At 42.4% G+C, this 15,079-nt stretch overlaps 1 protein-coding gene across 2 annotated transcripts in view; it reads right to left on the bottom strand.

The window, feature by feature from the left end:
- The window catches only part of zbtb16a (zinc finger and BTB domain containing 16a), a gene marked incomplete at both ends in the record, with an annotated part of 132,150 nt that overhangs the window by 2,983 nt on the left and 114,088 nt on the right, over positions 1–15,079 (bottom strand). For both annotated transcript variants that reach the window (XM_079237629.1, XM_079237630.1), the window contains 2 exons: positions 1,238–1,405; positions 10,744–10,914. In XM_079237629.1, coding sequence (XP_079093755.1) covers positions 1,238–1,405; positions 10,744–10,914 — 339 coding nt within the window. The remainder of the gene's footprint in view (positions 1–1,237; positions 1,406–10,743; positions 10,915–15,079) is intronic.

The following is a 15,079-nucleotide window of genomic DNA, read 5'->3' as shown; positions in this document are numbered from 1 at the left end:
GCAAATGGGCCCCAGGTATTGATCCGCCATTGGCATTTGGGATGTGTGGAAAGAAGGGGGCGGTCGCAATGGGGTGGGTGGGTGGGTGTAATGGGGTAGGGTGGGGTAGGGTAGGGGGGTGGTGGGGGGTGGGGGGGGGGTCAGGTTGCCAATGTCGATGATTCATCAAGCAGCTCCCTTTTGTGCGATGTGGCCTTTGACTGTGAGCTTGTCACTTGCTCTTGTTATCTGCTGTTGCTCTCCGGCTTAACGCAAAGCCCCCTCCCCCACACAAAAGGGGAAAGGGTGGATGGGGGGGAGCCAATTATTGGACAGGCTGCCTTGATAGTGTGGCTTAACAGCTGGCTTATTGAATGGAGATGGGAGTGTGCTGCTACTGCTGCTGCTACGTGTGTGTTAGAGAAAAAGAGATGGTGAGGAAGCATACAGTCTTGGCTGTGTGCCATCATGGTGAGCACTCATGATATCCTCACTCAGTCTGCTACATTGCGTGCACTCATTCTCTAGGGCACCCAGCTTATCACTGTGTCAACATCTTTATGGGGCTCTAAATATACCGGGATCAATACAAAGTCTTCAGAGACATTCGTCTACTGTATCACAGCAACAAAGATATTCATCTGGTCTGTCCCTTGCAACTTGGATTTCCTACAACAGGGTCTTTTGCCAGGCGCCAAAAACTGCATCAATATATTTCAACACTGTCGTATCATGAGTGGCAATGAGATATACTGTAACAATTTTAAAGTGTTTATGACACTGTATGTATTTTAAATTAAATGGGTTTAAATGATGCCAGGAATAGTTCAAGTTGTTAGCTTAGCATAAAGACCGCGAGCAGCGGAAAAAAGCTGCCAACCCCGCTAATCAACTTTGAATCTTGGTTGTTTGATGAATGATTGTTAATCTAGATCAGTAAATTATCTTGGCACACAAAAGCCACAGCTTCACAGTATTTTCTTTTGTCACAATAACGTTGCCATGTTTGATCCCATTGTGCCTGCAAAGAGACCAAAACCTCTGCGCAGAGACCACATCTGGCAACCTGTGCTACAGCTTTAGATGCTGCAAGAGATGCTCTGGGCAGAAGGATGGACCGTTGTAAATAAAGAAATAGTTCCGGCACGAAAATCCCACGAACGGTTTCCAATCCTTTGATCAACAACATAAATTAAACGCAGCGTCTTTCTGTTCAAACGGCTTCTTTAGGCGGCTGGACCTATTTTGATCACAGTACCTGTGTGCACACGGTAGTGGGTTTCCAGCTGGTGCTTGAGGCTGAACTTCTTCCCACAGCCGTTACATTCATAGGGCTTCTCCCCGGTGTGGATGCGCTTGTGGCCCTTCAGCGTGCTCTCATCTCGGAAGCAGCTCCCGCAGAACTCGCACTCATACGGATGGTCCCCTGCTGAAATGTGGAGAGACAGAAGCAAAGCTGACATCATCTGCACCACAATCTTGTTAAGGGAAAAAAGGCAACAGAATAACACTTCTTGAGCATTTGTGAAAACAGAGACTGAAGGGCAGGATTAACAGACTGAGTATGAGGGCCAGCAACATGAAGCTTTGCTTAAGTGCACAACTTAATTTGAATATTGTTAAAATGTTAACTAAAGTCAAGTCTTGTGATGTTTAAGGTTGGTTGGCTTGGCTCTCACCAGCATGGTTGGATTCACACCACCCAAAACGTGCAAACATTTGACTTTGAAGGGAGAAACATTACTGATTGTGTATTGTGTTTTTCTTCTGATTGTTTTGGTGGGTTTATGCACAACGCTCGAACAGTGGGTGTTTATGCTCTAATGGATGCCCACTTAACAGCTCTAATACCAGCAGACAATGCAATTGCACACAATTGCTTTGTGCAAAAATAATCGTATACCTGTCATGGCCGTTCACAAGATGTGTTATTGACCTGCCTGTCCCCGTCTCACAATACATTAATGGATAACCTGACTGACTATATGTGACTATACAGCTAATATATACCTAATTATTATATTTGAGATTATTTTCATCTCCTACTTGACTGAAATCCAAATGTATGCTTGTCTTTTTTATATTGCATTGCGTTTCTTTTCCATCTTTTCTTTATGCCTTTGTGTTTTATGGAAAGCACTTTGAATTCCCTTATTGCTGAAAGGTGCTATGCAAATAAACTCGCCTTGCCTTTAATTCAAGAACTCAAACACATTGATTCCACCACTCCCTCAAGGCAGATGGTTGTTTAATGAAGGCTGTCAAAAATGCAAGGATTTAAGAACATTTGGACCTGGAAGCTAATAACTGTCCTCTATCTGTTTTGATTTGAATATTGCAGCAGGCAAACGAAAGGAAGGAAAAAGGGGCGGCGGGTTGTTTCATGGACTTCATTTGGATCACCATTTGCTCTAAATGAACAACATCAAAGCTCACAAGACTGAGAGAACTCATTCATCTCTCATGATACGCAAGTGCTGCAGATACTTTGTTTAACACATTCATATTTCAAACCTCAGGCAAGCAGTGTCAAAAATGTTGGCACAACCTTGTTCACTGTCATGTGAACAATGTAAGTTTATTGGCCACTTGCTGCAAAGTTTATTTCTGCTTCTGAACATTTACTGTTGCATGACGGTGTATTAATGCAGGGCCATTGTAGATGAAGAAATACAGAAATATGGGGCTGGAAGAGGGGGTAATATTCCAGGGAAAAGACTAAAGAGATTCAGGTAGAAATTAAGCTACTACATCTTTACCTAGCAAATAGTTGTTTTGTTCCAAAAGTAAAATACAGCTCCTTTAATAGAAATCTTCAATAATACATTGGCAACTTCTTGTTCATGGTCAAATGAGAAGAACTGAAACTGAAAACAAAGATGTGGACAAATTAATCGGCCTTTCGATATCTTCAATTTCTATGTATTGCCTCATTTGTCAGCACGCAATCTGTTTCTATTCGCGGCTCCTCTGGCTAATGCTTTCACGCAGGGTAAATGTATTCTCCCATTGTATTTACAGAGCACCACATTTTCCTTCTTAGACACCAGACTGGCAGTGTATGTACAGTATATGTGTGCCTTCAGAAATTAAAATTACAACAGGCTTCTCATTTTTCTCCTCAGGCTGCCAGAGCACAGATCCCCACGGAGCAGCCGTAAGTGATATTCAGATGTCAATAATCTGGGATATTATGATTTGCAGGAGGCGCTCACCAGCCGTCCAAACACTAATTGTATTCCTGTGTTTGATGAGGAACTGTTCCTTGCATCATTTGCATCCCCCCCCCCCCCCCCCCCCTCCTCCAGTTACACTCTCTGGTCAAGTAATGTTGTGGATGTTTAGTAATGTATTTCACACCACCGCTGCAGGTTTAAGTCACCATCAATGACCTATGTCTTTCATTATCTGCCTGTCCGAGCAGCAACGTGCCAGGGAATAAATTGTATTTCTCGTTATGTGCTGCCACCGCTACCCTGCTGTTGCGAGACAATTTCACTTCCACCTTGCATATTTTATTTCATGCCTGTATACGACATGTATGAGTTAATTTGGTTTATTTAGGAGGAGAGACCGGCAGAGGAATGAAAGAGGCATTAAATACTGATACCGTTTTAGGTGTGCTATACTTTCAAGGGGGGGGGGGGGGCAGTGCTGGGAGCTGGGTAAAAATCAATAAAAGTGACAGTCTTTATTTGTCTGCGTGAAGTTATCAGTGGCTCCCGCTGTAAGACATTGTGCTCTTTCTAGCATTTCAACCACAGCAGAGATCACAATCCATCACGGAGCTTGGTAGGCTCGCGCGACGCTGCAAGAATAATAATTGAGCTGAGATTCACCTGCCTTTAATTAGGGCGTCCGATCAGACCGGCGAGCGGGATACTAATACTCAGAGGAGGCCGATGTTATTTACGCTTAATGCCCTGTTGCTGCGCCAGCGTCTGCTGTTAGCAAACTTCATCAAAAATCTGGAATTAGCAGGAAAGAGCTTACCATTTTTCTTGTTTCAATACATGGTTGTTGTTTTTTTTACTTCTAAGAATATACCAGTGTTTATGGAACATATGTTCTCTTTACTGTATTTCAAAAGGCTACTACTAAAATTGTAACGATTTTAAACAATAGGTTAAAAAATGCCTCTTTGTTAGACAAACAATTCTCCCAAAATAATCTACATTTTGATAAACATAGGAAGCCATTTGGTAATAACATTGAAATTATGGCCACTTGAACTCACTCATCCCAGTTTCTGTAGTTATTAAGTCTTTCAACCTTATCTTTATGACAAAGTATTGACTTGCAGGTTATGTATTGACAATACCTCCAAGTCCAAGCCCTCTGTTCAAACCAATATATTCCTCACTACCATTGACAAAACAATGCAAATGTTATTAGGCTGTTACCATTAAAACTGGATGCTGCAGTTGCTGATTTAGAATAACGGTGCTCAGTCGTATAAAATGCAGAGTGGTAGCTGTCACAGCTCCAACATCATATCATGCATGTTATCTCCTGTAGCCACTTGGGGACGCCAAAGTGCAAAGATGCAGCGCAGAGCTCTAAATAAAGCAGACACAATTCTATAATCACATTGTGAGGAGGGCCAGACAGGACTTCATTTTGTCAGGATATTCTCACGGGGGCTGGAGAATAATGGGGACATGTCCTCTGTCCATCCAAAATCTGCCACTATTACTCCCTCCCTCCCTCTGTCTGTCTGTCTGTCTGTCTGTCCTCCCCTCAACCCCATTCTTCCTTCCCTCCTCTCCTCTCCTTCCTTCCTTCCTTTCCATCCTATCGCTCCTCTTACTCTCTGGTGTGACCACATGGCGGAGAGAGGCCACAGATGAGGACTCTGCACAGTGAGGTGGAACCACAGCATGGTGAGTGGACCCGTGGGTGCCCCCGAGCATCACCACCTGCGTTTTCTGACCCCTCCCCACCACCGCCTCTACATTTACACCCCCCTCCCAAAAGGCCTGCCGAGGGTGCCTGTGCCCGCGGGCACCCAGGGCGTGTTCATTATATACGGTAAGAGGCTGTAAATCACTGGGCTCCATCACTGCCAGGACCAGAACTGGCCCTCTCTAAATTCAATTCAGTCCCCCCCCCTTCTCTCTTTCCCTCTCTCTCTCTGGCTATAGCACTATCAAATACAGCTGCGAACACAAAACACCCCACCACAGCAGACAGCAAATTGGCTCAGAGTTAACACACACACACACACACACACACACACACACACACACACACACACACACACACACACACACACACACACACACACACACACACACACACACACACACACACACACACACACAAGCGAATATTAATGAAGGCCTGGTCTGTATAGAGTGTGTGTGTGTGTGTATGTGTCTGTGGGGTGTTAGGGAAGGGGAATAGCACAGCTGCCATGGCCGCCACTGTTATGAGCCCACATTGTGTGTTTGCGCGGGAGTGCTCAAACCTATACTGTAGTGTGCATACATGCAATAAAGATATACAAACACAATAAAGAGGCAACATGGAGCCGAGTGTGTGCAATATCCTGGCATGTGAGGAGAAGGTGATGAAACTGCAGGTGGAGGGAGGAAAATGAGGAAAAAGAAAGACGCATTGGGGGAGAGCAGGAGAGATGGCATGATTAAGATGCTGAAATAAACACCATTAAATCTTTTTTTTCTTCTTTTCTCCCCCTTCCTCGTCCTAAATGGTGATCCAGTGTCGGAGCCCGCACCAGCAAGGCTGCTTTCAATAGATAAGCCAGCAGACAGGTAAAATGAAGCACACGTAATGCATGTCCATAAAAGTGCTTTTTGCTGCTTTCTTTTGTCGTTTGATACAAGAACGGTGATTCAACCAATAACCGGAGCTGGAAAGCTTTCTATGGTAGATGAACTGCCACACTCTCACCATTCAAATTAGGGTAAATAAGGAATTGAGATCGTGGTATTTAGGAAGTGTTGCCAACATTTATTTCTGTTTCCTGGGAAAAATACCTGTGAGAACCTTCTTGCACGTGTGCATCGATGCATTCATATGCTAAAGACTTTACATATTCTGACCTTAAATTACAATTGTTATGGCAATATAACTCAATCCATTTTTCACCTATGCCATTTTTTAATTGATTTTTAATGCAACAATGGCTGTAATTATAAATAAATATATAACATTAAACATATTTATTTTATTTAAATACATATATAATAATATATTAATAAATGATCAAATATCATAAAATAAGAGTTTATATTCATATTATTCTGTACTTTTTTTGGCCAATAAAGCAACATTTTATGGAATTGAGAATGAAGCAAAATTAAAATCTGTAATTGAAAACTTTTGCAGATGGTTCAACAGGTGGCTGAATAAGATTTGAATGAGATAACACTAGTTTTAACAATAAACATCTGAGTATAATATTACCATAGCCCAGACCGCTGGTACAAGTCGTAAAAATGGCTGCACATGAAGGATCTTCCTTCTCGGTCACTGCATGCTGTAATAACTTCCGGTCATGGCTTTTGCTTCTCAGGCTACAGTTAGGCACCTCTGAATGGTGGAGCTTGTTGGAGCTGTACGCAGCTTGAGAAGAAGATTAGTGGACGCTATTCAGGATGGAAAAAAGCACGGCCAAATACTTGCATGGTTTTTGGGAAAGAAGGTCTTAAATAATATGTTTCGATTTAGGGTTAATGTAGTGGGGAACACTCCACACAAGAGAAGGGTTTGTGAACGCAGCCTTTGGGGAGGAGCCAGCCCAATCAATGCCACTATAAAGGCACCTGTTGGCATGGCCTCAGTCACTCTTGGTCCTGTGGTGAGTTTACGTTCAGTTATTTTAAGTAATTGGAATCTTAAATTGTTGTGCATTTGTTTTGTTGTGCATCTGTTTTATTGTGCATCTGTTTTGTGTTGCTCTGTCTTTGGTTGGCTTTAGTTGTTTTGCTCCATCCATTTTATCTATTTTGCTTTAGTTTGTTTTGCTTCCTCCATTTTATCTGTTTTGTTAAGTTTATTTTGCTGTTCTGGTTTTGCATGGGTTTTGCTGTGATTTTTGTTGTGATTTTGCATGTTGTGGCTTTTACGGTAGAATATATATTTTAATTCCTGAAATAAGCTGTTGGACAATTGTATAAAAAAACGTCTCCGGCCCAATATCGGTAATGAATCTGTGTCCTTAGCGAATCCTAAACTGACTCTTATGGTTGTTAAACGGATATTTCTTGGGGTGCAAGTCCCCAGGTGGCGTTGTAGGTTCCCTTCCATTCCCCCTTCCCCTAAGACCCCGTCACATTAACATTCCCCTTAAAACAGTAGGATAGTGCTCTTTAGTCAAAAAAAAAAAAGGTGAAAATATTTGATTTTAAACCAATACAAATAAGTAAATTTTTTTTTTTATTAGACAGAATTGTTTGTTGTAGTAGTAGTTGGGGGTTTGTTCCTGATTTATTGCTCTCCACATGTCCACACCTACAGCCTTGTTAATGTGACTTTGTATTTTGGATGCATGTTGGGGAAAAAAGAAAGAAGTGAGATAGATATGGACAGGTGTCCACATTGGATGGACTTTGTTGGACGAGGGTCGTGCACGGGTGTCTCTGTATAAAGGTAGGCAATATAAGGCATGTTTTCTGAGGTGGATACCCCGCCGAGCACGTCTGTTTCCGCCTTGTTAACCAGCAAAGTGTGAGCTTATGAACTATGAGATTATCAACATCAAAGTGTAAATGTTGAGAAACACCCTGCTTGTCTTTTTGGGGGGGGGGGGGGGGGGGGGTCTGTATGAGTTGCTGACTTTATAATCCCACCCGACAAAAGGCTCCACATCATATTTAAACGATTGCTTTTCGCGGCTGGCTCATTGTGATTTAACACACGGCCACAGTGGGATGCGGTTCAAAGTGGCATGAGGCTGCAAAGTCTCATCTGTGGCTCCGGAGACGAGCCGGGGTGATATTTGCGTCGCCCGGGTGGGCAGGTGGATCAGAGCCGCTGCTTTTGTACTCTCCAATGTGTGGCAGACAGAGCAGATGTGTGCATTGCTACTGTACAGACGGCTCAAGCAGCTCTGCCCCCACCCCCCCCTCCCACCATCACATACTAATGGTGTATTCGCCTGACTTGTAAATAGGGTCGACTGCTCTCATCTCACTCCTTTCGTTTCAAATATTTATCCGTGAGCCGGTGAGCTAAATCGGCTCTGACAGTGAGACTGTTATTTAAGGTCGCAGACAGGCGGCTGGTTGAGAGAGAGGCAGAGGGAGAAGAAAAAAACCTCGCAGCTGAAATGGGATTCATTTCCATGTGTTCATATTCTGTCATGGTTACGTTTTTTTTTTTTTTTTTTTCCCTGAATAGCAGCATCCGTCGGGCTACCTCTGCTCCCTCGCAACAATGTATTAGTATCCTGGCCTCGCCTCAGTAGAGAGCCAGCACAGAGAATTGCGTGTGGACTGAAGAGAAAAAAACAACAACAACAACAAAATATACTCACTGTAAATAAGCTGCGTCTGACTGCTGCAGAATTCATTTTGGGTTGACCTGAATTAATGCTGTTTATTCAGCTGAGCTAGAGGAGCAATGTATCTGGGTAGGGATAACATAATTCACTCCCATTTCCTAAAATAGCATGGCTTTTAACTTAATATTATTATACTGTAATATAATATGTTTCCATGACAATCACTGTCATGCATTCCTACTATTCCTACCACTATTTTTTTTTACTTCAACAGACCAGGGTGGGAGGTGGTAATATGAGACAATAAATTATATCTGAAAGCTCAAAGAAATGTACAAAAGACTTTTCAGAATTCATCTGAAAATGTGTGCTCACATTTTTTTTTTTTTTTAAAGAAAAAAAGCACATCCAAGATTAAAGGCTTTTTTATTTGCATGGGGGAGTTTCTCAGAAATGTTATTAATAAATGTGAACTATCACATGAAAATTCCTTGTGCTCATATCATGTTAATTTATCACCCAATAAAAGAGCATGATGTGCACATTTTTTTTACCATGTTCCACATGTAATAAACATGTGCTTTTAAGACATATTACTATCGTAGTGCAACTGACCCTATTTAACGCAGGACCTCATTATCAGGTAATAAAGTAGGTCACATCGTAAGCTCTTTATCATGTCAGTTGATATTGTGCATTAGTGGAGCATATTCCCATACACCCAAACAAAGCTAAAATTAATCATTATAGCCAAATCCTAATGCTGCACAGTGACCCTGGGGCAGATGGTAATCTAGCCTTTCTATTATGCAATATAATGATAATAACATGTCATAATATTGAGACAGTCTTTAACCACGGGTTGATATTCATAATGTGGAGGTTGTATCAAAAATATTTACAGCTTAAAAAACATGTTTTAGTGCTGATTTTCCCCTTAAATGTTATTAAAAACCCTGGAGTGGCTCCTCTACTAAAGCTCCACTCAGACATTAATGTCCTAACTTTTTTCAAATTGTTTCAATGATTAAAAAAGACAGAAATAAAATCTTTAAAATGGCACTGATCCCTTTATTTCGAATCCTTGATGTCAATATGAATCCTCACTGCGCGGTCTGCTCTGCTTTATTAGTAGAAGAAACAGAATACATTCAAGTGTGCTCTTTTGAGAATAAAGGGCAGACTAGACACAAATGGTGATGCAAGTTCACTGCAAATTCTTATTTGAGCAATACCAAGTTGAGTTATTCCCTGTCCAGAGATGCTGCTGCAGCTTTGCACTGTTGCACCTGAGGCGCTGATGTAAATTGGGTTGGACCAAGAGGGATGAATTATTAGTAGGTGTGGCAGGAGCGAGCAAGTATGGCAAATTAAAGGCACGGTCTGGAGGACTTAGGGCATCTATTGTTGTGGTTGTAGATTGCAACCAACCGAGCGACCCTCTGCTCACTCCTCCCTTTCCAAGACTGGAGCGAAGTAAGTCAGATGGCGGCTGGCTGCTTTGCACTATGTGGCTGATGTTACCTCAGTTTTGTGTTAGAGAGCTATACGGTGGCCTTCAGTTCATATAAAAACGGACAAGACTCTCTCTTGTGAGAGGGTATAAGCAAGTGTATTTATCCATTCTGGGCTACTGCAGGCGGTGAAACACAGCAGACTCTGGGAAGAGGACCCGCTCCCTCTGTAGATATAAATGACTCATTTAAATACAAGGATTCTTATTTTTAGGTTAATACACGACTGAAAACATAGTTATGAATATTATATTCCAATTCTGCTAATAGATCCCCTGAAATGCTACACATTGCCACTTAAAAAGGAATCTTTATGACCTGGGTGAACATTTATTTTGTCATCATTCCCAATGCACTAGTTACTCTCGTAAATTCTCTGAACGTAGTCAATATTTTATTGGATTATCATGGCTTTGGGGGAACGGAGCTTGAGGGTGGTTGGTCAGTCTGTCTTCCAACCCTCAGCTATGTTCTAAGACACTTAGTGCCACTTGAAGTGCTGAATAAGAGCTACTGCACCCTCACGCGGTGGTTTTGGTTTGGACACCTGATAACGATGTCTCTCAGAGGCTTGTTCAGGTATTTCAGGTTAAAATGGGAGCTGACCTACAGATCCCACATCCCTTCAGGTACAGGAAGGTCAAGGGACTCCCCCAGAATGTGTAGAAAATGAATAGAAGGATACACACTTTGGAGCTTCACCAACGCTTCCATTCATACCACTGGTGAACTCAAGGCCCCATCGCCAAGTGAAGATGCTTAGTGAGTGCTTCCACTGACCTGTGTGTGAACGTATGTGACGCTTGAGTGCAGTATGGCTGGGGAAAGTCCGGTTGCATTCACTGCAAATGTAGCTGCGAACGCCAGCGTGGACTTCCATGTGCTGTTGCAGTGCCGGCTGGGTCTGGAAACGCTTCCCGCAAAGCAGGCAAAAGATGGCCATGTCGGACCCTGCAGAGGTAAAAGACACAATATGTTAGTTACTGGTGAGAGCTGTGAAGCATGATTTCATTTATGTATCAACAACCACTGACTTATTGAGTCCTATTTTTTTATAGTTTCATGTTTTCGTGTCTTTTTAGTGACATCCAGACCTAAGTTCTAATAACAATGAGTCAATGAGCTAAAAGGAGGAGCTAGACAGGGACGTCACCTTCCCCCACAGCACGTCACGGTAGATCCACAGTGACAAACAATGCCCGCTTTGCTCAAATAAATCACACTAAAGGTTGCAAATGCACACCGTGATTAAAACACAGGAAAAACCAACAACTCAGGTGTGATCTCATGGGCTCAGACATGTAACATTTTACCAACTTAGCCTTCATAGACTCACATGAAGCAAACTGTATTTATAGGATTAAAGGTGCAAACAGAACTCGTGTTTCAGAGCGGCTGCGTAGAAGATAAAGATCTCCTATGCAATACTTCAATCGAATCTCGACTCCAGCGAGCACTGTGCATTTTTCTCCAGCAGAGATAAAGAGCGCACAGTTGCAAGCACGCAAACACACACACAAAAATCACAAACATAGGAACAGACACACACAGCTGCACGCTCCCTTGAACACACTCCCTTCACACTTTTTCAATTACCAGACTGGGGAAAACTCTGGGGAAGGACTGAGTGTTTGGAGCTCAGTTTCTATTTCATCAGTCAATAACACATCTTTGGGGCAAAGCTGACACTAATTTAAAAATCTATGAAGAGCAGCCCGCCTCATGTTCATAACCACTGGAGGAGGAGGAGGGCCCACGACAGCCTCCTCGCCAGATCAATCACCGTCTCTGCTGCTCTACACGCTAAAGAACAGGGATGGAGGGAAGATACACCGCTGGAGGAGGATGATGACAGGAGGAAGGATAGAGAAGATCTGCAGGATTGCAGGTAAAAATGAGCGATTCAGTTTGCAGTAGAGGAGGCTGATGTAAAACCAAGAGGGGGAGAAAAACATCACATTTTGGTGCATGTAGGGGAGAGAAATAAATATTGACAAACCTTCCCTTTCCGACTTAAACTCTGTCTCTACGTTTCATTTTCTGTTACAGGAGAGAAAGTGAGTGTGTCTGCAGGAGTGTAGAGCTTTCATTAGATCCTTGTTGAACACTCATGACTGAAAGCCTGAGATACTAATCTGTCAGCCCTCCAGGTGAGGATGATTCAACCTTTTCTCACAGCTCACCATCAGTTTTACACAAGGTATATTAAATTGTATTGGGCAAATTACCAGAAAATTTGCGGAGCGGATTCAGGCTACCTTGAGTGTAAACCACTCTGGTTTCCTCCAGCTACACTTTCAGGACAAACTTAAAAATCAATATATCACCCGAACTGTTAACAGTAAACACGTTAGTTACAAACTGTTTTGCTAATTGTTCATGCATCTTAAAAATGCATGAACATTTTTTTTTTTATTAGATTTTCTTTTGATCGATTTTGAAGACACAGTTTCAGTAGATGGCGCTCTTTGTTTCAGTTTTGGTAAATGTTTATGCTAACAAGTGCTTCCCTTACTTTTTTCAAAGTAAAGTAAACTGGGAATATAAAGGGCACCTTTTTCCACCATGACTATAACAGCAAATGTAAAACCTTTCAAGGACTGGATGTAGATTAAATTGTGAAAATGCAAACTATTTCATACATGAGACTAGTACTAAGCTAGTTTTCTCCTGTGTTGTATTTCTCTCGCCCATCTCTTCTCCTCCTCTTTGCCTTTATCAATGAAGAGACAATTGACCGGGGTCGATTGCTGCTGGAATCCCTCTAGGATTCCAGGTACTTAAGTGGCTTTGATTGACAGGCATGCCCCCTATTCACTTCTATTATCCCTCTAACTCACTCGCTCTCTGTTGGTGCACCGTGTGTCTTAGGTTTGGCTCCGTCAGTGGACTACCATAAGCAGACGACTTCTTCCTCAGGGCCACTTCGGACCAAATAATTCACGGTCACAATAAAGACGTAAAGTAACGCGCCATTATTGTTGTTGTTTGGAGAGATCTAGAAAGAAAATGGTGTGGAGTGGTCTGAATGCAGAATAACAGTAAATGATAGTGAGGGAGGAGGGGAGTGGGGATGGAGAGAGACTTTGGAAGGGGAAGAAGGGGAATTAGAGTGTGGAATGCAAAAGGTTATCAGAAGTTTGACCTAAGGTCTAGGCTAAGGCGTGGACACAGTGGAAATATAAAACCTAGATGCACACACACACACACTTTTACTTTGAAGTCAGGGCAGTTACAGTGGCGAGTCACATTAAGTTGAATGCCGTACGACGTGTCAGACAGTATGCGTCAACTTTTAAAGGAGTTGGTTTACAAAGCAACACGAGACACCTTCGAGAGTCAATGTGACACACACAGAAAAAGTGTACCAAAAAATAACAAAAGATGACGTTTCACGTTTATAAATGCTACTTTCTATAGACCCTAGAACTTAATACATGTCCCCAAAAAGTACAATATCTACGATACATCCACTGCTTGTTGAGCTTTCAGGGCTGTTTTCTATCTGGTTAACCCTCAGCTATTTATGGCAGTGCCATTAAGAAAACACATTAATTCAATACCAAACCATAAAGATGTATTCCTTGATCTAAGGAGGATAAAAGCCTCAAAAGGTTGACAATAACTATACAGCTTGAGAGCCCTTTCAGCTGTAGGCCTCGATCCTGCCCTTTATTAGCAGCAGGAAAACAAATCCTCCATATCATATGCGGCAGATAAAAGCATCATTGAATTGGACAGGACATAATGCTGCATCTCCATCTCATTCAACACTCAAAGATCTGGACACTTTCTATCTTCAAGTAGATGTTGAGTAGCCTACTCTCAATTTCAAATGTGTACCACTACAAGGACTTAAGTGAAAAAAGCCCCGCATTAAAGCATGTTGCTTGGGGAATGAACATTAGAAAATAACTGGCCACATATAGGTGAGTATGCTCAACGCAAACACACCAGCAAGCTTCTTGTGAGAGAAAAGATCTTTATCCATGCTCTTCAACGGCCTGTGTGGGAATGTATACTTGTTGCTCGCCATCAGTTCCCCTTCTTGCAAACCACAATTTAAGTGTAGTGCGAACCCTGATTAGTATTAGAAAAAAATAAGTGGCACACACCATACAGTCAGTGCAGGGTGTGTGTGTGTGTTGCAGGAAAGTGAGTAAAGGTGTTGTCGGCCGCTGATAGATGGAGAGCAGTGAAGAGATTAAAAAAAGGAAGGAGAAGTGGGAGAAAAGTAGTTGACCCGGGAGGTCCATTACAGTGTAAAATTGAATCAGCCCAAAGTGACACCTGAAAGGAGGAGCTGGAGGAGCCGGCAGAGAGGGGTTCTCAGTCCTGTTTGGCTGTTTTGGAATAATTTACCTACTCTAACCAGCCTCTCTCTCCTTCTCCCACCATCTATTTATAAAGGCTTGGGCAGCTTGTGGCTGTTTGTGTGAGTGTGTGGCCGCGGCAGTGCCGGCAGTATTTTAATGGGCCGGGAGTGGCAGCTCTGCTGTTATTTAAGTGGAGGATAGACAGAGCCTGGTAATGGAGAGGAATACTCCCCGATGAGAGGTGACATTGGCCGGATGGGCACAGTGCAGAGAAATGGGGTAGAGGCTGGCCATGGAGGACCAAGGAGGACAGGACCATGGAGGACAGCCCTTTTATTAAGTAATCAAGTCACCAGCCACCTCTGAAGAAAAGTCTGAGAAAGTATTAAATGATCTCAAGTAACGGCCTCAAACTATAATGCATATTAGATTTATGTCCAAAAGAAACCGCTTTTGTTATCACAAGCTACCCACAAGTGATACCAAACCACCCAGGATTAAAGTATTGAGGTTTATAACTAAAGATCTGGACAAGAGCTGAATCATATGGAACTAAAAATGTAAGGTACTTGACTTCTATACAACCAATAGGTAATTTTACTCCTTTTACTATGAGTCTTGATAATGATTTTGGAAATCATCGCTTCATTAAAAGGATATTAAAGAGAAGCAACTGAAGTTAACTTTTATTGTATTCAGTGATTTCGATCAATTGACTGGCGAGAAGTTGAGCAGTAAAAACCAAAACATCCCTCAGACACCCAAAGGGCATGCAACTCATGCCTATTTTATTTTTTATT

This window comes from Taurulus bubalis (genome assembly GCF_910589615.1).
Source record: "Taurulus bubalis genome assembly, chromosome: 2".
NCBI lineage: Eukaryota > Metazoa > Chordata > Actinopteri > Perciformes > Cottidae > Taurulus > Taurulus bubalis.
The sequence above is the reverse complement of the archived record's forward strand: the minus strand, read 5'-3'. Positions and strand labels throughout refer to the sequence as shown.